The sequence below is a fragment of the Salvia splendens genome, chromosome 8 (assembly GCF_004379255.2).
Source record: "Salvia splendens isolate huo1 chromosome 8, SspV2, whole genome shotgun sequence".
Lineage (NCBI taxonomy): Eukaryota > Viridiplantae > Streptophyta > Magnoliopsida > Lamiales > Lamiaceae > Salvia > Salvia splendens.
In genome coordinates, this window is record NC_056039.1 from 34431813 (window position 1) to 34452435 (window position 20623).

Here is a 20623-nt window from a genome sequence, read left to right on the forward strand (position 1 = left end):
AGGAGTACTATTATACACTTAATATAATGATAATATTTATGCATTGTTTGAAGTTTTATTGGTATGTTTTTGTTTTCTTATTTATTTATGTAGAAATAAAAAGGCACGATCATAATTTATTTTTATTAATATATTAAATAATTAATTTCAATTTTCATAATCTTTCTTGGTAGCATGTCAAAAAATTGAGTAAATTGTAAAATAAGAAAATAAAAAATTAAAGATAAAACAATTATGGTAGCATGAAGATGACCTGTACTAGTATATTAACGTTAATTCATTATTCATATTAATTTATTACACTTTCCATAAAATGATTAAATGGATTTCTTTAAAGTTAGATATAAGGTTGCCAAATTTATGTAAAGTGATGTGGCATGTGGACCCTTTTTTATTTCCAATTGTCAAGGAGTTATTGGTGAGGCATACCACATCACTATGCCACCATGGTGTGGAAAGACCATAGAATTTTTACTCATTAAATTTGGAGGACCTAAAGATTGCCAGTTTGGTAGCATATTTTAATTTTTTCTTGAATTTGAGATGGATGTATTGAATTCTATTATGAGGTTATGCGAGAGTGAAGATTCGAGTTGGCAAAACACATTCGTTTTGAAAGCTTTCCAAATTCGGAAATCTCTATAAAACCTACTTCCTCAATTCAATCGCACTATGAATTGAATGTGCTAAGAGCATCTCCAATAGGTTAGGACGTCAAATAGCCCTCAAATAGCCTTCACACTGCCACATCATCAGCACTACAATTCTCCTGCCACATCAACTGGACATCAAATAGCCCTCACATAGCCTTCACACTACCTATCCACATCAGTAATAACAATTATATAATTTAATTTACACTCGTATCAACATACGGAATTTAATTTACGAGACAAATACGGAAAATTCGAATAATAATATTAAAATTTAAAAAGTACATTAATTTTTTTAAAAAAAGTACAATAATTAAAAAAATTACATTTAAAAAATTACATAAATTTGCATGCCTTGCAATCCTCCGCGCCCACAACTCTTCAACTAAATCCTTTTGCAGTCGAATATGAGCCTCCGTCTGACGCATGTCGGTTCAACGCGCGTATATATAGTGTTTTCGAAAAACAAAAAAAAAATTTAATCCGACGCCGGTTTGGCGCCGATCCGGGACACACAATGGCGCCCGTGAGGATCGGCGTCGGAACCGGCGTCAGCGCGGGAATCGGCATGGCGACGCCGATTTTGACGCCGATTTCGCCGACGCCGGTTCCAATGGTTCGGCGTCAAACCGGCGTCGGCGAAAAATCGGCGTCGCGGTGGTGACGCCGGTTATTGGAGATGCTCTAATGGCGATTCAATCCTACTTTCACACTATAGGAGTATTTATTATTTCCGACCCTAAGTTCTAAATCCTAAACCGTGCAGCTGCAGCTGCAACGTACCAGGGTGCATGCGACCGACTGCAGGTCATCATCATCCACTTGCTCCTATCCCAACTGCCGTAGGGTGAAGTGCCTCTCCTACCATGGTGCTGGTTGCTGCCCTTTGTGTATGACAATATGGTTTCTTCTTCATCTTCATGCTCGAGATTGCCAACAATCCGACTGCACAACACCTCTTTCCAACAAACTTGTGATTGTATTCACCTTCTAACCTTCCGTTGTAGGAACCTGTTTGAGATTCATGCTTTTTCGTGGACTTGAAGTTATACCAGCAGCAGCACCTCGTGGCTGGTGGCCGCTCTTGTCGCATTTCCTTTTTCTCCTGTGACGAAACTCTCTCTTATACTCATGTTTATTTGAATGTGATTCTAGAGTTTTGAAGATGCTGTTAATAGAGATTGTATGCACTTAGAATAACATCAAGAATGGGCTCATGTATACACATATTAAGGCCAAGTCAAGAGCAATGAAGATAGAAAACTAGTACTATCATCAATCTGTTTACACTCATATTCATCTGTATGTTTTAACATCTTTGATTATCAAGACTATTTGCACTCAAAGGATACCAAGCAAGGGTTAAATTCCTTAAATAACCAAAACATGCAATGCATTAATCATCTACCAACAGCAGCAACGAGCCAAGATTCGAGTAAAAAAAAAAGCTATGCTCGAGGGAGTGGAGCTGTCCTGCCATTCTCTAAGGCTGATGCGAAGAATCGTGCTCTGGGTGACCATTGGTCGGGAAAGTTACAACAGGGATATCGAGGCTGTGCTCTTCTGCATCGGGACCAACCTCTCTCACATCAGCTATCCTAGCCTCTGTGGTTTGGATGTCGCTCCATTCACTCTCCCGGATAGAATGGAGATCTGATTCTGCAGGCGATGATGTCGTCATTGAAACGCTCATGCAGGCTTTATCGACATTCTCCTGTGATGGATCCACGTGCTTTGTTAATGGTAAATCGCCACCTATACTCGAGTGAGAATCGGTCCTCTCTGCAAACACTTCTCGGGTCTCCATCTGCTGCCTGTCGGAAGGAAAAATAGGAATTTCTGTAACTCGTTGCGATCAGCTAAAGAGGCAGCGAATGTAATATGAAATAAAGGTAAGTAGAAGCTACTTCATGCAAAACACCAACTATATTTGACAGAAAATTTTATCAAAAAAGCTTAATATTGTTACAATTTACAAACCTTTTCAGCTGTTCTTGCAAGGCATTGATATATGAAAGTAATTCTTGCTTCTCATTAGCAGCAGTTGACTCTTTTTCGATTGCTTCCTTTAGTCGTGCTTCAGTATCAGCCTCTGTAACTCTGACCTTCTCTTCAGCTCGAACAGCTGCTCCTTCTAATATGACAGCACGCTCTCTAGCTTTCGCGAGCTCTGAACGCCACAAATGAGCTTCCCGAATGGCCGAATCCCTTTCCTCTATCAGCTGATCTTTCTCTCTGCTCAGATTCTGAGCTTTCTCTTCCAGCTCTCTAATCTATGAGTATATATGGGAAAAGTAAGATCAAGAAAGCCGGACCAAGGCTGGACCTCAAAATGGAGACACCAAGCTGACGAGAATCTACAATTACCTTCTGTTTAGATGACTCAAATTGTTTCTCTGAATCTCTAGTCAGCCGCTCAACCTCTGCACATGCTATTCTCCTTTGCTCATCCATGGTATAGGCAGCAGAGGCCGCAGCTTCTGCAGCTTCAGCGGTCTCGGATAGTTTCTCTGCTAATTCCTTTATGGTTGAATCTCTAGCACGAACATCTCTAGCCAAATTTTGCAGCTCTTCATCCTTGACCCTCAACGTTTCCTGCAAAACAAAATAATTTTCTCAATAAATCTGACAAAATAGATGCAATTTAATGAACTTGAAATATTTAGACAATTGTTACTAATATGCCTTGTTACCTTCATGATTGATAAATCATCCATCGGAAGATCAGGTGTCTTATTCATCATAGCCCCCAAGGCATTCCTCATAGAAACTTGCATGGCAGCTTCAATTTCTTTAGAAGCTTCCAGTGCTGTTGAATTTGCAGCAGCAACAACAGTGGCAACCGTTCCTAACTTTGTGGATCCATTTCCACTTAAGGTGTTCACCGCTTCTTTGTGAGCCTTGAGAACCAGTTGAGTTGCGCTGTAGTTCAAACAAAAGACAAAAATTCAAACACAAACCCATGCATTAAGGTACAGAAGATTTGGAAACAGATAAGTTAGCAACTGAATCAATGCTATGAGTGTATTTGTCCCACACTGCAACTGTACTAGCAGATTAAACTGAGCCTTATCTCATGGGACGAGTTTATGTAAACATATTAAATTGGCCACTCACTGTAGTGTTGACACCCAAGCTCTGGTAGCAGCAGGAGTCTCTGCACAAAGAAAATAATCCTTTTTCTGTGGTGTCCCAATATCTAGAACAGAGTTAAGAATAAAAAGACCGAGTTCTATCAAATTTAACAATATGTGACAAACAAAAAAAGGAAATAAGCCAAATTGTTTATGGCCTCATATAGTGTTAGCCTTCTTTCACCTTTTATCTCCCACATAATTAGCATTAAGGAGAGGGAAAACAATCTAAAATATTAATGTGGATACAGAAACAACATCCATCATACTTCGGTAGTCCCCTGCATCAACAGAGGAAAGGATGTGAGCACGATTAATAACCTACAAGAGGAACGTACCTGCAGAGAGGGGGAATATCAAATACACTAAAGAATCGGATTTTACTGGAAGTTCACAGGAGAAATTGTGATAGTGCTGTTTGCATCAAATGTTATGGTTCCTTTTACTGCCGGCTCATTTCTCCTGACCCTGAAGATGAATGAAACAAAGACTTAATCAATAACAGCACTTAGCAATAAAACAAAAGTAAATACTGAAATATGATATGGCTTCTTACTTGTATTCCATCTTCCCAGTTGTTGGGTCTAGAACCACCCACCTCTCGTTCCACTTCCGTAGCTGTTAAAAACATCACTCAGTACAATCAGCTAGACCCAGGTATTCTATTGACAAAAGTTCCAATAGTTGGAACTTCCTAAGCTGTTAAAAACAATATGATAGCTTTTAAGGGTAGAAAAGATACACTCATTTTTTATCCTATTCTGCGATGCACCCTTTATTGTCAATTAAAGCATGAGAATTGTTACATCTTTGGGGGAAAAGACATTATATTACTACTAAAAATTAACAGCGCCTTCGCCTCCTTTCCTCAACAAAGGGAACACAACATGTAATCCATTTTAATATTAACATCTCTCCAAAATCAGGAATAAGTTTTACTATTTGTTAACCTTCAGCAGCAGCTATCAGTTCGGAAAATGCTTCTCCCAATTTTCCAAACATGATTGCGTCCTAATGTTTATCCAAAGTTAACTGATTCTCCAATGCCAAGAGATACCAGCATCGACTAGTAGTTTCGAATTAAAATTTCGCGACAATTCTTAAGCTAAGCTATAATCATCAGTTGACTCTCACAAACACACATGCATAAACAAAACATTGCAGCTGAATTAAAAACTACAAGCAGCGTTGAGATCAATTACCGTTTCGGATCGCTTTAAGAGGGGCCCCTGAAGGAGTTGTCGGCCGGAGCTCGAGGCGAGCTGCCTTTTGATCTTCTCCAAGCTTGTCTGCGTATCAACATCTCCCTGCATAATTCAAATCCCTAAACAATCAATCGATAAATTCATTTATGGAAATGGAAAATCTCAGCGTATCGACAAAATTAGAGGGTATTTGGAAGCAACAAAAAAAGTGAGCGGAAATGGAAATCGAGGATGAGTACACTCACGAGTGGAGCTCCATTTGATGCCATGGCGAATCTGATGAGATGAGCAATTTGGAGTAGGAATCGACGGAATTTACAGAGGGTTTTTGGTGATGATCTGCGGTTGGGGAGGTGGTTCGTTTGTTTGTGTGTTGAATTTCTCTTTTTTTTGGGTAAATACAAAAACTCATACCAAATGTATCACATTTGTTTCATATTAGTACAAAAAGTTTAAAATTGTCATAAATCGTACAAAAGTTTCTTTCGTGTTTCAATTTAGTACATTTCTTTATATGTGTTTAAACGGTGTTAACTTTTTACTTATATGACGTACAAACTATGAAACAATGATAAAAAAATTTGTAACAATATGAAACAATCAAATTTTTTTTTATACCAACATGAAACAATGATGAAACATTTTGTACTTCACATAGACAAAGAGTTAACGCCGTTTAAACACATATAACAGAATGTACTAAATTGAAACACGAATAAAACTTTTTGTATGATTTATAGCAACTTCAAACTTTTTATACTAATATGAAACAAATGTGATACATTTTATTTTGTATGAGTTATGTATTTACCCATTTTTTTCTGGTAGATAATTAAATGCAAGAGCGCCCCAAGTAAAATGGTAAATGGAGAGTTAAAGAGAAATAACTATCATATTTACCTCTTCTTCATAAGATTTCATGCTCTAATGAAAAGCGTATATGAGGAGGTATTGTACCTTCTTTCATTTTGAGAATGTATCTTTATCTATTCTTGACATAAAAGGTAAAAAATTAATTATTTTTGTTTGTCTTTTTAATTTACTTTTTTTCTTTAGAGTTCATTACTTTATAAGAAGATATAAAAACCTTTTTAGAAGATAAATGTGAAATATTCCTTGCAAGTATACCTTTCCCCCTTGAGATGGTATGATAAAATGACTTTGTAAATTGCAAGCAAAACGTGACATTTTTTTATATATAAAAACACCTGTTCGATGATAGAAATCTTTTTATGTTTTTATATATAAAAACATTGTCCATTCCCAAACACTCTCATACATTTCCGTTTAAACAATCTACTCTCATTTTAGGGCATCCACAGTGGGGCGGACAATAGGCCGCCCGATGCCTCGAGCACGCCATCGTCCGCTACTGTAGATGTGCGGACGATGCACGATGCGTCGTCCTCATCCTAAGCTTAGTCCGCGGACGAAGCGTGGATGATAGGACATCGTCCGCGCCATTGGCCGCTCACTGTGGGCGACGCGAACGATGCAACGCGTTTTTGATTTTTTTTATTCGAAAATTGTGTTTATATAAATACATCTACCCCACATTTCATTTGTAACCTTTCCATTCAGTTTTTCACTTTCAACTTACGCTATAAAATGGATTCTGGTGAGTACTCAAGTCCCAATAGCCCGATGTTTGGAGACGGTACACGTTGGCCGGGTACACAACCTGACGAATATCGGTCGTTCGACCCCAACACGCAGTACGATCCCGATTTCAGTACGAATTCGTACGGTCTCTCTGACATGGAGCCGTCTCCAACTCGCCTTGCCGCCCCTTCCCGTCGCGCCGCCGCCCCCGCCATAAAGAAGCGGACCAAGTACAGGGCGTACAAGTTGCCACCTCCGGCAACGAATGAAGAGTATGCCCCCGAACGTACGAACTACCAACCGGATAAAACCCTCGTCTTGGCGATGTGTTGGGTGGATATATCGGAGGATCCGATATTCGCGAACAACCAAAAGCAGCTCGCGTACTGGGAGCGCATCGCCGAGCGCTACAATGAGGCGAAGCCGCCGACCGCGTATCAGCGCCATAGGAAGCAGCTCCGCAAGCACTGGGATCAGGTGAAGAAGCAAGTTAACCTGTTCGCGGCGGAGTACGAGAAGTGCTCGAGGGAGCATGGAAGCGGCGAGAGCTTGAGCGATGTGCGTGACAGAGCGTTGTTGTCGTACCAGTCCCTGTACGGCGACTTCAAACATTTCAGCATCTCGGCGCTTTTGAGGGACAAGCATAAGTTCCAAGGTGGGATTCTGCACACCGGTGCGACGAAGAGGACGAAGACCACCGACGCTGGTGGTTACACGAGCAGCGAAAGCGGAACTCGTCCGGTGGACCTCAACCGGACGTACATGGAGGAAGAGAATTCCGGCACACCGATGTCCTCCGGCGTCCCATAGGCATCAAGGCTGCGAAGAATAAGGGGAAGGCAAAGGCGACATCCTCCTCGCAGATTCCGATCCCGACCCCTACCCCGACCCCGGCGGCACTTGCGTACTCGGAGTTGGCAACGACCTCGATGGCGCGGACGTTGTTGGACACGCACAACGCCCTCATGAAGTGTACGAATCCGGTTAGAGCCGAATACCTCCAGGGGTTGATCGATGAGCTGCGACGGAAGTTGGGAATTTTGTAGAGTATAACTTTTTTTTTTAATTTCTAACTCGTGTAACTTTTTTTTAATCAATGTAGTATTGTCGTATTTCATTTAATCGTTGTGTTTTTTAATTAGTTTGCATTTATATATTTGAAAACATTTAAATTAAATAACAAAACAATAGCAAAACTTACATGGCTCGCCTTAGGGCGCCCCACTGCAGGTGGAAGGATATGAGGATAAAATGCTGACATGGCGGTGCATAAGACGGACTTTAGGGCGCCCCTTAGAGCGCCCCATTGCTTATGCCCTGAAATGCCTACTCAATGGTCGTGCACTCGTGCTATACACTTTCTCGATCTTTCCAATTCTCCTCATCTTCCCAAGACCTAAGTAATAGTGTTAAACTTTCCAATTCTCACACAATGTACGAGTTTTGTATATTGTCACTGAAAATCTTCAAAATTGTATAGCCTACGCAAATATAAGGGTTTGGTACTATTAAAATTTCTTATAAAGTGGAGATTTTCACATGCGGCACACGAGCTTTGTACGTTGTAAGTAAATCATGCATATTTATGAAATACCAGTAAATATTTAATCATGTGTAATCTAAAAGAACAATATTAATAAACTATAGTACGACGCAATGGGGCACTCTGAAATACACGTCTCACACATCCGACTCTATTTGAATAGTGCAAACTCATAAATTAAAATTTATGTGCCTTCAACAATAATTCGAAAATTACATTAGAAAATTGATGCAAGTTGGGTGAATGTTACTTATTTAAGAGGCGGTGGAACGAGCGACATTAGAGCATCCACAACCGTGCTCTTGCCAGCGGCACGGTTGTGGGCCCGGGCGGTACTATTCATGCCTGCTCTCTGGCAAGAGCACAATACCCACAACTGTGCTCTTCCGCAAGGACGAGCACAATTAATATAAAATTCAATTAAACAAAAACATTTCCATAATATTAAAATTCATTTAAAAACCACAATAAATATTACAAATTACAAATAAAATTAAAAATTACATAATTAAAATCCTAAAAATTAAAAATTACATAATTACAATCCTAAAAATTAATAATTACATAATTAAACTCCTAAAAATTAAAAATTACATAATTAAACTCATAAAAATTGAGATTTAGAGAGTTGTTTAGTATAGTGTCATTTTTTGTGTTTGAAATGATAGTATTTATAGATGAAAGTATGAGTTTTGGGGTAAAAATAATGAAAAAAAATAAATTAAAAGTGTGGAAAAAATGGATAAAATTATTAGGAAGTGAGAAAATATTTTTTTTATTAATTTTGAATTTTTCAGATTTTTTCGATTTTATTAAAAAAATAATAATAAAAAATGATAAATCAACGGGCCAATCAGAAGCTGCCACGTCGCCACCTCGTGCTCTTGCCGCTGGCACGGACGTGCTCTTAGCTAAGAGCACCACCCTGCCAGCGGCAGGGCGCATCAACGGACGAGCTCCGTCCTTGCCAGCGGCAAGGACGGCGGTGAGCATGCTGCTCACCGCTGCGGATGGTCTTAAGCTTTCTAAATATGTTATGACATGAGAAAAGATTTGCTATTGCAAAACGTATAAACAATAAAAAAAAGTCTGAATAAAAGAGAATGGAACACTAAACTGTGAAATGAAAGCCAAAGCAAAATTGTTTTATTTACTAACATAAATATTTTAGTAGTTAATCTTTTGCTAATACAGATATCGAATTCACCTATTTAATTTTCTACTTATGTAAGATGTGTGTAGGAGTAGCATCATTCTATCATAGATAAATACAGTACATTCGAATTTAGTGTTTTAAAAAATCTCAAATTTCCAGCGCCATAACTTTCAATCCATCTCTCGTTCAAAAACCCTACACCAAAAACCCATCGCCGGCGATGACGGCCGTTCCCAAGCCACCGTCGAGCTTCGCCGTCACTCCGCACAAGCTCTCCATTTGCATCTTGGTTCAAGTTTACGCACCGCCTTCTCAAATTTCCATTCCATTCCCTTTCTCATCCGTTTCGCAGCACAACTGTCTCGGGATTTTCCTCATATCCCTCACCAAGGTTTAATCCGAGTCCAAAATATCACAATTTAATTGATATTTTGATCAGAAAGCGGGTAGCTCAGTCTATCTCGTTTTGGATTATGCAGGAATGTGGTGGCATTTTCGAGCCTACGCTTGATGAGCTCATTGCTCAGCTGAAGGAGATTGATGGATTGCTCAATCACTGGTTGAGTGACCACTTAATGGGGAAGCTTTCGTCGCTGGCCTCACCGGATGACTTGTTCAATTTATTTGCTGATTTGCGAGGTAGCTCTTGTTTTCTTCTCTTGCTAGTGAAAAACTCACAATGCGATTTTGCATTAGCGCTGCAAGTTTGGTGCACAATGTATGTAGTTTTTCGTTAAATGCCGATGCTAATGCAGCAGTTGTTCTGTTTGAGTTGGCTGTAGCTTGGTTTATGACATAGTACTTGATAGTGTTTTGGTGGAAATGAATCAGAGTTCTTTTGGTTTAGTGCTTCTGTTTTTATCATCAGGGATCCTTGGGGGCTCGGACTCTAATGTTATGGATGATGATCAGATTATGCTGGATCCTAATAGCATCATTGGCATGTTTGTACGACGTTGCTTGCTTACCTTTAATCAGATGTCATTTGAGGTAATTGTATGCCGCATTCCATCTTCAATGAACATGTTGATGGTTGTACTCTCTCTCTCTCTCTCTATCTATCTATCTATATATATATATATATACATACTTGCCTCTTGGTGTCCGTGTGTTGGAAATACCTTCTATACTATCAATAATTCATTACCTCCCTTCTTATGCTATAATATGTTTTTACTTCAGAAGTCATGTATCCAAAATTACTTTCTCACTTCAGGGTATTTGCCATCTCTTAACAAGTATTGGGGCATATTGCAAGGATTCCTTCTCAGGTTACCAACCGTATGAATTACCACATTTGGATGAGTCCAGTAGCTATTCAAATGTTCCATCAGAATATGAGAATATGGAGATGGAAAGTTTTTATGAGAAATCTGTTGAAGATTTTGAGGAAAGAAAAATGGAGATTGGAAGAACCCCTTTCTACGGACATGCATCAAAGACCGTTTCTGAATTTGGTGATGGTACTCTTGTGAGAGATCTTATTTTTAGCAAAATTTTGGTGATTCTGTGTTAGGTTCTAGTTGCATGTTTCAGATTATACTTTATTTGCACTATTAAAGTCCATGCCATGAGCTTTGACATCTTGATTTCACTGGTCATAGATAGTGGTATCTCTTCAAGCCACAGGCTGGAACATATGGATAAGAATGCAGAAGCTAAGTCTTGTTTATTGTCTTCGAGTGATATGTCAAGGGATATTGGCTCTGTTAGTGGGACTTTCCTACACACAAATTGGCAGGTACAAGGTTACCTATCAGAGCGAGCAGATGTTATCGAGAAGTAAGTGATTTTTCTATTATATTTTTGTCTTTTGTATAGTTTATATGTATCAAGAAGCTGCAGATTAGTTGGAGCTAATGAAGCTGGATAAAACTATATCATTTTTTTTTGGAGTCAGATATGGAAGCTCTTTCCCTCTTGATGCTTTTGAATCCATACTGAAAAAGCTCCAGCAGTTGGCACCTGAATTACATCGAGTGAGTTTCCTTTTGGAACTTTCTGAGTCTATGACTGTATCATGATTAGGAGATCACTTCAACTGTACCTGACAATTGTTTTGTTTATTTTCCAATTTTAGGTTCACTACTTGAGATATTTGAATAACCTCTATCATGATGATTATCCGGGGGCACTGGAAAACCTCCACCGTTATTTTGATTATAGGTATGGATTGATGCATGTCCATCCTCTTGAATTTTCCTTATGTTTAACTTCATGTATCTATTCTGCCAAAAATAATATATGTTTCGTTTATTTGTCTGTTTGGTTTTAACTTAGTGAGAATAAAAGGCATCTGGTTCTAAAGAAGATCACATTTCTCCATGCTTCTCTCATGACAAATGAGATGAATAAGTTGAGGAGCTTACTTATACTTATTTCCTTATGTGAAAAATATTCATGATAAAGTGCAGGGACTGAAGGAGTTGAATGTGTTCCTCCTCCATCTGGATGCAGTAGTTTCGGAAGATATGAGATCGCTTTATTATGTTTAGGAATGATGCAATTTCATCTAGGACACCCGAAGGAAGCTTTGGAGGTAAGCATATGGATTCCAGTCTAATCCATTCTTATTGTCTACCTTCTTCAATTTTCTCTGTTTGCTGTTATTGTTGTTTTCTTGTCATCTATTTTGGGACTGCCAGCATGTTATGTATTGCTGTTTTAAAGGATCTATTAAACGCTACTTGACTCGTACTTCTCTTCACATGTTCAGGTATTAACTGAAGCAGTTCGAGTTTCTCAGCAGGTAAATACTTTATGTTTAGCTTCAGTTAGGCTCATTTAGTTTCATTCTCAATTTTTATGAGTTGGGTTCAGCCCGTGTGTTGTGGTGATGTGGTCATATTCTTAGGAACTCTTCATCCCCAGCCAACTGACCTTTTAAAAGCAACTGAATCTGTCAATCACATGCTAACCAGGTTAAGTTGAACTTGATTGTAGACTGCTACATTGCGTGGAAGACTCTTGATTAACTTCCCAGAAAGAACCTAAAAGTAGTTAGGCCTGAAGTAGTTATGCACACTAAGTTGGAGGGATCCAATTAAGTGTTATTCTTGGCTGAGAAACTCAAATTATGTCTTGAATATTTTGGTTGTTTTAGAACTTGTTATTTCTACTAGTTCACCAAACGCTAAGTGATGGTATGGTTGTTCTACACTTTTATGTGACAAATTGTTTTGCAGTTAATTTTCGTTCAGCCATTTCCTTCCGCCAGTTGCTTTGGTTGTTTCTTTGAGTTTTTGGTTCCTCTTATTGGAAATTCTGATGTTTTGTTAACTTCATTAAAACACTCTCTGGATCTAATTTTATATCAAACGTGCAGTACAGTGATGATACTTGTCTTGCATATACACTGGCTGCTATTTCCAACCTCTTGTCTGAAGTAGGAATATCAAAGACATCTGGAATTATTGGATCTTCGTATTCACCTGTTGCTGGTATGGGGACATCATTATCCGTCCAACAACAATTATACGTACTTTTACGGAGATCTTTGAAGAGGGCAGAAAGTCTGAAGTTGAAAAGACTGGTAGCATCTATTCATCTCGAAATTGCTAAGTATGATATAACGGTGAGGATTCTGTAATTTTCTTTTGTTGCACAGTATTGGCCTAAAAACATACTATCTAAGTATACTTTGTGTTTAGGGGGAATCTAATTTCTATACTTTGATTTGCAGCATGTACAAAGGCCACTGCTTTCATTTGGCCCGAAGGCTTCCATGAAACTTAGAACGCACCCTGCCAACATCTACAAGGTTCTTCCTCTTGCTTTAATCTTTTTGATTTTTTTTCCTGCTGATATTGTCTTGAGATTATAAATAACGCTATCTTTCTCTTACTGCTGTCATGAGTATTGCAGGAATTGTGGTTGAGTTCTCGTCTAATAAATGATTTTGGGGATGAAAGTTCTGTATTGACTGCTGATGGCGCTTTTTGTACAAATTGGCTGAAAAGTCTTAAAAAGCCACTAGACTCATTGATATTCAGTCAAGAAAATGAATCAAGAAGTAATTCCAGTTCTTTCCAATTTTCTGCACAACCGAGCTCAATTCCTGGATCCGTTGTACAATTATTAGGATCGTCCTATCTAGTCCGTGCTAGTTCATGGGAGATGTATGGCAGGTGATCTACTCAAGACCTCTTATCGTATTAGTTCTTGAAGTTGGACGAGTTTTCTAATTGTCTTGTGGATGCTATATCATGATATCCTATTTCGTAAATAGATTTGTAGCTTTTTTCCACTAGACATTGGAAGGACAATCCCTACTCTCATCTTGCCAGTTTCCTGAAGTGGCGAGTAATGGCTTCATCACCACGAATGCTATTATCTTCATTATTAATCTGATTGTGTTGCATGCGATATACAGAGTATTCATTTTCTCCTTTGTAGTTTTCTCAACATTCTCCATTTTATATTCAGTGCTCCTCTAGCTCGAATAAATGCACTGACTTTTGCAACTTGCTTCGCAGACTCCTCAAGGTAATTGCAATCTTTCCTGGGATCTATTACCTGCTGTTGTTTTATGTTATTTCTACTCTAATTTCTATGCTATTGAATATCATTACACAGTAACTAGGTTTTTGGATCTTTTACAGTTTATCCGATGCTGCATTAGCATACTCCAAGCTTATCCAACATTTGGCTGTTTATAAAGGATACCAAGGTTGTAAATGGATACCATTTCCTGATTAGTTTTTCCTGTCTCTATGCAAGTGGTTGTGTTTTTACAATATCTAGTAAGCAGGTTTGATTTTTATCTGCAAATTGGTCTTACTGCTAAGTGCTAAGTCCTGGGAAAGTCTTTGTTGGTACTGGACTTCCCTTCCCATTTGCTTAGTTTCTCCAGTGCCATAGAGACAATCTACTATTGAATGCAGTGCACTCACAAAGTCACATGCACTGTCTGCAGAGAATAGAATGTGAAGAAAGGATTACACATTCCTTCTCTGACTCGTGTTTATAATTAATTAAAGACCCAGAGATAGCTTCCGAGTCATTTTGCATCTAGAATTTTCTTATGTCACATTAGAATCCCCTTTATATTAATTACTTGGTGTGCTCTTCCTTTATGATTACTATGGGAAACTAAGAAGCCATATTTACCTGTTCGGACAATGGACTCTTAGACTCTTTTAACTATTAACATTTGCACTGATGCCTTGCTGGAAAGAAATCTCTGAGAATTTTCCTTAAAGCAGACATCACATAGCTAAGTTGATGTGATTTAGGACTCACCACCCTCTCCCAACCAGAAAGAGGAACATGAAAAGTTTCAGATCATTCCTAGATATTCATTTCTTCACAACTCTTATTTTCCTTGAATGAGTGCTGACAAACTCTCTTGTACAAGCACCTTATATAGTTCTCTTTTACTTACATCCTATTTTGTATGCACTATCTAGATGCTTTTGCTGCCCTGAGAATAGCAGTAGCGAAGTTTGCATGTGTTTCAAAGTCCAGAATCATGTTATTGAAACTACAGTTGCTGCATGAGTGTGCTTTACATAGGTATACTTTCTTACAGCAATATTTGCGTTATCCAATAAGTATTTACAGGACAGACACCTCACTGTTTCCATGCTTTAGGGGACATTTAAAACTAGCTCAGCAATTCAGTGATGAGCTTGGGGTTTTGGCCTCCTCTGTGACTGGTGTGGACATGGAGCTGAAGACAGAAACTAGGCTCCGTCATGCTCGGACATTACTTGCTGCAAACCAGTATAGCCAGGTTTCGTATTCCTTGGCAAGATTTTATGCTCCTTATTTGTTTACCAAAGTCAGTAAGAGGTCAATGATGAGCTATGCTTTTCAGAAAACAAAAAATGGAACATATCTTATTAGTGCTTTCATTCGTCTATTTCTAATGAGCTGGCCTTCATATATATATTTAGTGTCCCATTTGTTGGGTGAGCTAAACTGACCATTTTTTTGTATGTGCTACATTTTAATTGTATTTGATGGGAGTTGTTCTTGCAGGCTGCAGCTGTTGCACACGCTCTATTTTGCACATGTTATAAGTTTAACATGCAAGTGAAAAATGCTACTGTTCTTCTGTTGCTTGCCGAGATACACAAGGTACACATCATAGGACCACACACAAATCCTTTATCTACTTGTATCACGCGATACTAGAACAAAATAGTGACTTCTGCTATGATTTGTATTGATTATGATAATAAATTGAATGTTTCATCTTTAACTAGAAGGCTGTTTATACAACCAGGTTGTATTTGTTTGGTGTTTTGCTGCAGAAACAGCTATTGGTTTGTCAACTTCTCATGCCATTTAAATTTGCTGAAATCTGTTTTTTTTAAATATTTTGCCGTTTCAGAGGTCAGGCAATGCTGTTTTAGGAATTCCATACGCTTTGGCTAGCCTTTCCTATTGCCAATCATTTAATCTGGATCTTCTAAAAGCCTCTGCAACATTAGTATTGGCTGAATTATGGCTCTCTCTTGGACCAAATCACGCAAAAAAGGCATTGGCCCTCTTACACAGCTGTTTCCCCATGCTTCTTGGTCATGGTGGTTTGGAGCTACGCTCTCGAGCACTTATTATGGAAGCCAAATGCTATTTGGCTGACCCAGACTTTTCAGGTATTTTACTGCTATCTCCTTCCTTTATTGTTTTCCACCTTCAGCTTCTTCGACAGAGTTAGGGTGTGTCTTAACTCAAGGATGGGAGTGGAAATATTTTCTGGACTGGTAAGGAAATGGTTGAGATGTAATCTATTAATAACTTCTATTTTTCTTTCAATAGTTTCGGACAATCCAGAGATGGTGCTAGAACCTTTAACACAAGCTTCCGAAGAACTTCAACTATTGGAGGTTGGTTAATCTCCTGACTTGTTATTTGTATTTTGTGCATATGCGACTAGTGCTTAATTTCCCACAGAACATCTACTCGTGATCAAATTCAAACATGAAAGAACCATGAAACTGTGTGGGAATGGTTCTAATAACTTTATGACACTGAAAATCTATGCTTGTCCATGCTTTGAGCATCATCGCTGAAGATGATATTGAAATTCCAATATTAATTGACTACCAAGATAACAATTACTTCTTTACAGTATCATGAATTGGCATCAGAAGCTTTCTACTTGTTGGCCATTGTATACGACAAGCTCAGGTGGTTTGATGACAGGGAAGAAGCTGCATCTTCGTTCAGGAAGCACATTACTGCTTTTGAGAATCCAGAAGGAATGGACGATTCTCTCTTCAGTAAGTCAGTTTGCTGATGTCTATAGACTATGTGTTCACATATGGAGTATGTATTACTGAAATAAATCTTTGCCTGCATCTTAACTAGTAGTACTCATTTATTTTGTGTATTGATACCAGTGTTTGTCTAATCGCCAATATCATGTTCTGTCACAATTCATTTGCACAATGTAATATATAGTTCTATATTTCAAAAGCTCCATTTTTAGTCTAAAGTTTGTTTGCAATTGTGTTCTGTGTGAGGTGAAATATGGCATAGGTCACAACCCCTCACAGTTTGCTATATGACACCATGCATCTCAGATCTGCCCGCCCAACCGATCTCGTATGTTAATTTGTGTTTTCGTAGTGACTTGAAACCCTGACTTATTGGTTGGAAAAAAACGTCTTAACAAGTAGGGTTGAGTTATTGTCAATCCTAATGGTTTGTCTGAATGGATATTCACTTGTAGCTTCCGTGTGGGACTCCTTGAACAACAATTCTGGACTCCTCTTGATTTAACTATATTAGTTACACATATTGCAAATGATTTCCTTTTCAGTTAAAGATTTAATGTTTAAAAGGAAGGCTGCCAAAAATAGTAGCCGTTTTAAAGTGAAAATGGTTTGATTTGAAGTACAGTACAGTGGTCCAAAATGACTAGTGATAGTAATACAATAAAGTAGCATTGTGTGTGTGGACTGGAACTCGTTCCGTGTATGGTTTGGGCTCATCCATTTAATTGATTTGGATTACACCAATTTGTTTGTCATCCTGCTTATCTTGCCACGTCTCCATGTCCAACTTATTTATCAAATTTTTTATTTTCAAAATACATTTACTTGAATTTGATTTATTTCATTCCACTTAAATTATACTCCATACTGTATTAGGATATCAATAACATAGCCATTTACTCATCTAGTAAACATCAATTAATAAACTCAACCATCTTACTTCTCTTTTCATTATTACTTCAATTATTAGTCCTCCTTATTTACTCTCTTCTTCATCATCATCATCATCATCATCAGTACATTCAACTACTTTTTATTTTCTCTATTATTATTAGGTCACAAAATGACATTTACTTTGGAATGGAATGAGTATTTTAAGAGTTAATAATACTGAAAGAAGGGGGTAAAAGCGTGAATTCCGTTGGAGTTAACTAAACAGAAACAAACGTCCATATTAAAAGCCATTGCCCAGAAAATTTTGTGGCGATCAGTTCCATTACTCCTCCATACATGACAACAAGCATACGCCTCTCTCTCTCCTCATTCCTCTCTCCAAACGCGCCACGCCGTCACCACCACACTCTCACTCTAAAACTCCAAGCCACCTCCAACCCCAGCAGCTCCACCATGGGTCAAAAATCCGCCCCCGCCGCCGGCGAATTGAAGCCATTAGTCCGCAAGAATTTCAGCCGCAGCAACCCCAAGTCCGACCACTTCCCCGTCCACAGCTTCCACCACGTGGAGTTCTGGTGCGGCGACGCCACCAACGCCGCCCTCCGCTTCTCTTGGGGCCTCGGCATGCCCCTCATCGCCAAATCAGACCTCTCCACCGGCAACTCCTCCCACGCCTCCTACCTCCTCCGCTCCGGCGACCTCTCCCTCCTCTTCACCGCCCCTTACTCCCCCTCCATCTCCGACCCCTCCTCCGCCTCCCTCCCCTCCTTCTCCCCCTCCTCCCACGCCTCCTTCACCTCCTCCCACGGCCTCGCCGTCCGCGCCGTCGCTGTCTCCGTCCCCTCCGCCTCCGCCGCCTTCTCCGCCTCCATCTCCCGCGGCGCCATCCCCGTCTTCCCCCCTACCCTCCTCTCCGACGGCAGGACCACCCTCGCCGAGGTCCATTTATACGGCGACGCCGTCCTCCGCTTCATCGACGGAGACCAGTGGCTCCTCCCCGGCTTCGACCCCCTAAACAACCCCTCCCAAGAACTTGACTACGGCATCATAAGACTCGATCACGCCGTCGGCAATGTGCCAAAGCTCGCACCCGTCGCAGAGTACATCAAGAAATTCACTGGCTTCCATGAGTTCGCTGAGTTCACGGCCGCCGACGTGGGGACGGCTGAGAGCGGCCTCAACTCGGTAGTGCTTGCCAACAATGACGAAAATGTGCTTTTCCCCTTGAATGAGCCGGTTTTTGGGATGAAGAGGAAGAGCCAAATACAGACTTATTTGGAGCATAATGAAGGGCCTGGGGTGCAGCATTTGGCATTGGTGAGTCAGGATATTTTCAAGACTTTGAGGGAGATGAGGAAGAGGAGCTCGGTTGGGGGGTTTGAGTTTATGCCTTCTCCGCCGCCTACTTACTACCGGAATTTGAAGAGTAGGGCTGGAGATGTGCTTAGGGATGATCAGATTGAGGAGTGTCAGAGGTTGGGGATTTTGGTGGATAGGGATGATCAAGGGACTTTGCTGCAGATTTTCACCAAGCCGATTGGTGATAGGTATAATTGTACAACGCTTACTTCTCTTCCATCTGCTTTGAGTTTACCTTTCTGCTGTTCTTCATCAGTAGATTAAGTAGTTTGGATTGTGATGTTTAGGTGTGTTGATTGAGCTGATTTTTGGAGTTTGTGTTGTTAATTTCGAATATGGAAAGGAGATATAGTTTGATTTGGGGGATAATTGGATTTAATAATAGATATAGTTCTCACACTTGTGTTTGTTACTGCTTGTTTTGATCATTGCAGTTAATTTTTGTGGATCTTAGTTTTGAATTTTGATCATGTCCAAGCAGCTTATCTAGAACACTATGGGAAATTAAACTGTGACGCATTAAAATATGAATTGTTTGGTTCATCTCACAACTTAATCACATATGGATAATCATATGATAATGATTCATAGCAACCGAACTGCATCATAGGATACTGAATAATCTTCAGATGGTCGTCTCAGTGTCACTTAGGTTGATGTGTCTCTATTAGCTAGCTCTGCCACCTTCTGATTTTGTGAAATACAGTACTTAAAACTTAAATTTGTTACTCTGTTGTTTTACTTGCTATCACGTCTCCCGTCTCCTCCACCTTTTATCACCGTTGGAACCCCCAAAATTTGAGTTGTTCGTTCATCTGAGCTTTTTTCTGCAAATAAGCTAGTTAGTTATATTGCATAGCGTATTCATTCATACTCATAGTAGTTAAATTGCCAATATCTCTCCCCTTGCTGCTCTCTCTGAATTGTTTCTCTTCCAGATACAAGTTCATTTACAAAATCTGAGTAACTAATACTACATTCCCTCGTGTTTTTGCAGGCCGACCATCTTCATAGAGATAATTCAGAGAATAGGGTGCATGATGAAAGATGAGGAAGGAAAGATGTACCAGAAGGGCGCATGTGGAGGATTCGGAAAGGGGAACTTCTCGGAACTATTCAGGTCTATCGAAGAATTTGAGAAGATGCTCGAGGCAAAAATGGGCAGGAGAACAACAGCGCCGTGAATGCTTACATGCTAAAATACTAGTAGCAGGTAGATATATATATATATATTGAGAAATGAAAATATCAGTCAGATACAACTGAATGTGCTTTATTATGGCATTATGAACTCTTGATATGTACAAAAATGATGTGTCCATGTTATATACTGTGACACCAATTACTGTATGATATGTATTATCATATAAATGAAAATACTCCTCAGATTTTTATGCCTCTGCGCTCGTGCTTGTGTTAGTGTTCAAATGATTTTGTTATAAATCTCGCTTCATGCACGCACACATCTATTTAGAGATGTTGGTGGGATTCAAATTCATAATATTCTTGTCACAAATTTGTTACTCTATCATTCGTTAAGCCTTCCGCTGCAGATTTAGAGACGTTGGTGGGATTTGAATTCACTTTGTAAATTCGTTACTACATTACTAAAGTCATTCCTCAAAGAGCTTGTTGCAGCTTGCAAATGTGTAAATTGATTATTTCGTCAAACTCATAGAACGATCAAAATTACAATTTAGAGGTCGTTCGGTTTATAAGATTGCATCTCATGATTAAATATGTACTTGTTATAATCATATGATAATGATCATTCCAATTGAAATAGAACAACAATTTTAAGAAAGTGGAGTAATATAAACAACAAACGAAAGAGTGTGATTTGACATGGTT

General features: G+C 39.2%; 2 protein-coding genes across 4 annotated transcripts; one reads left to right on the forward strand and one right to left on the reverse strand.

Moving 5' to 3' along the window:
• Window positions 1-1882: 1882 nt before the first annotated feature.
• LOC121744791 (switch-associated protein 70-like) lies at window positions 1883-5380 on the reverse strand. Its single transcript, XM_042138436.1, has 10 exons — window positions 5238-5380; window positions 4990-5094; window positions 4344-4405; window positions 4172-4255; window positions 4037-4068; window positions 3771-3852; window positions 3347-3575; window positions 3021-3248; window positions 2634-2926; window positions 1883-2467 (listed from the first exon to the last, which is right to left on the reverse strand). The coding sequence occupies exons 1-10, from the start codon at window positions 5259-5261 to the stop codon at window positions 2137-2139; spliced, it is 1470 nt and encodes a 489-aa protein (XP_041994370.1). The 5' UTR covers window positions 5262-5380; the 3' UTR covers window positions 1883-2136.
• A 4025-nt stretch (window positions 5381-9405) lies between these two features.
• On the forward strand, window positions 9406-19932 carry LOC121743583 (anaphase-promoting complex subunit 5-like). 3 transcript variants are annotated; one of them, XM_042136909.1, is made up of 21 exons: window positions 9406-9684; window positions 9773-9932; window positions 10162-10283; window positions 10510-10756; window positions 10898-11075; window positions 11194-11272; window positions 11374-11459; window positions 11703-11832; window positions 12010-12042; window positions 12619-12867; window positions 12976-13053; window positions 13158-13420; window positions 13719-13778; window positions 13895-13962; window positions 14702-14807; window positions 14886-15027; window positions 15276-15374; window positions 15631-15895; window positions 16059-16126; window positions 16372-16522; window positions 19770-19932. In XM_042136909.1, the coding sequence occupies exons 1-21, from the start codon at window positions 9514-9516 to the stop codon at window positions 19784-19786; spliced, it is 2772 nt and encodes a 923-aa protein (XP_041992843.1). In that variant the 5' UTR covers window positions 9406-9513; the 3' UTR covers window positions 19787-19932. The 3 variants fall into 3 exon arrangements, with proteins under 3 accessions (XP_041992843.1, XP_041992840.1, XP_041992841.1); XM_042136906.1 differs by lacking the exon at window positions 19770-19932 and adding an exon at window positions 17575-17743; XM_042136907.1 differs by lacking the exon at window positions 19770-19932 and having other exon boundaries at window positions 16372-16737.
• The last annotated feature ends 691 nt before the right edge of the window (window positions 19933-20623 follow it).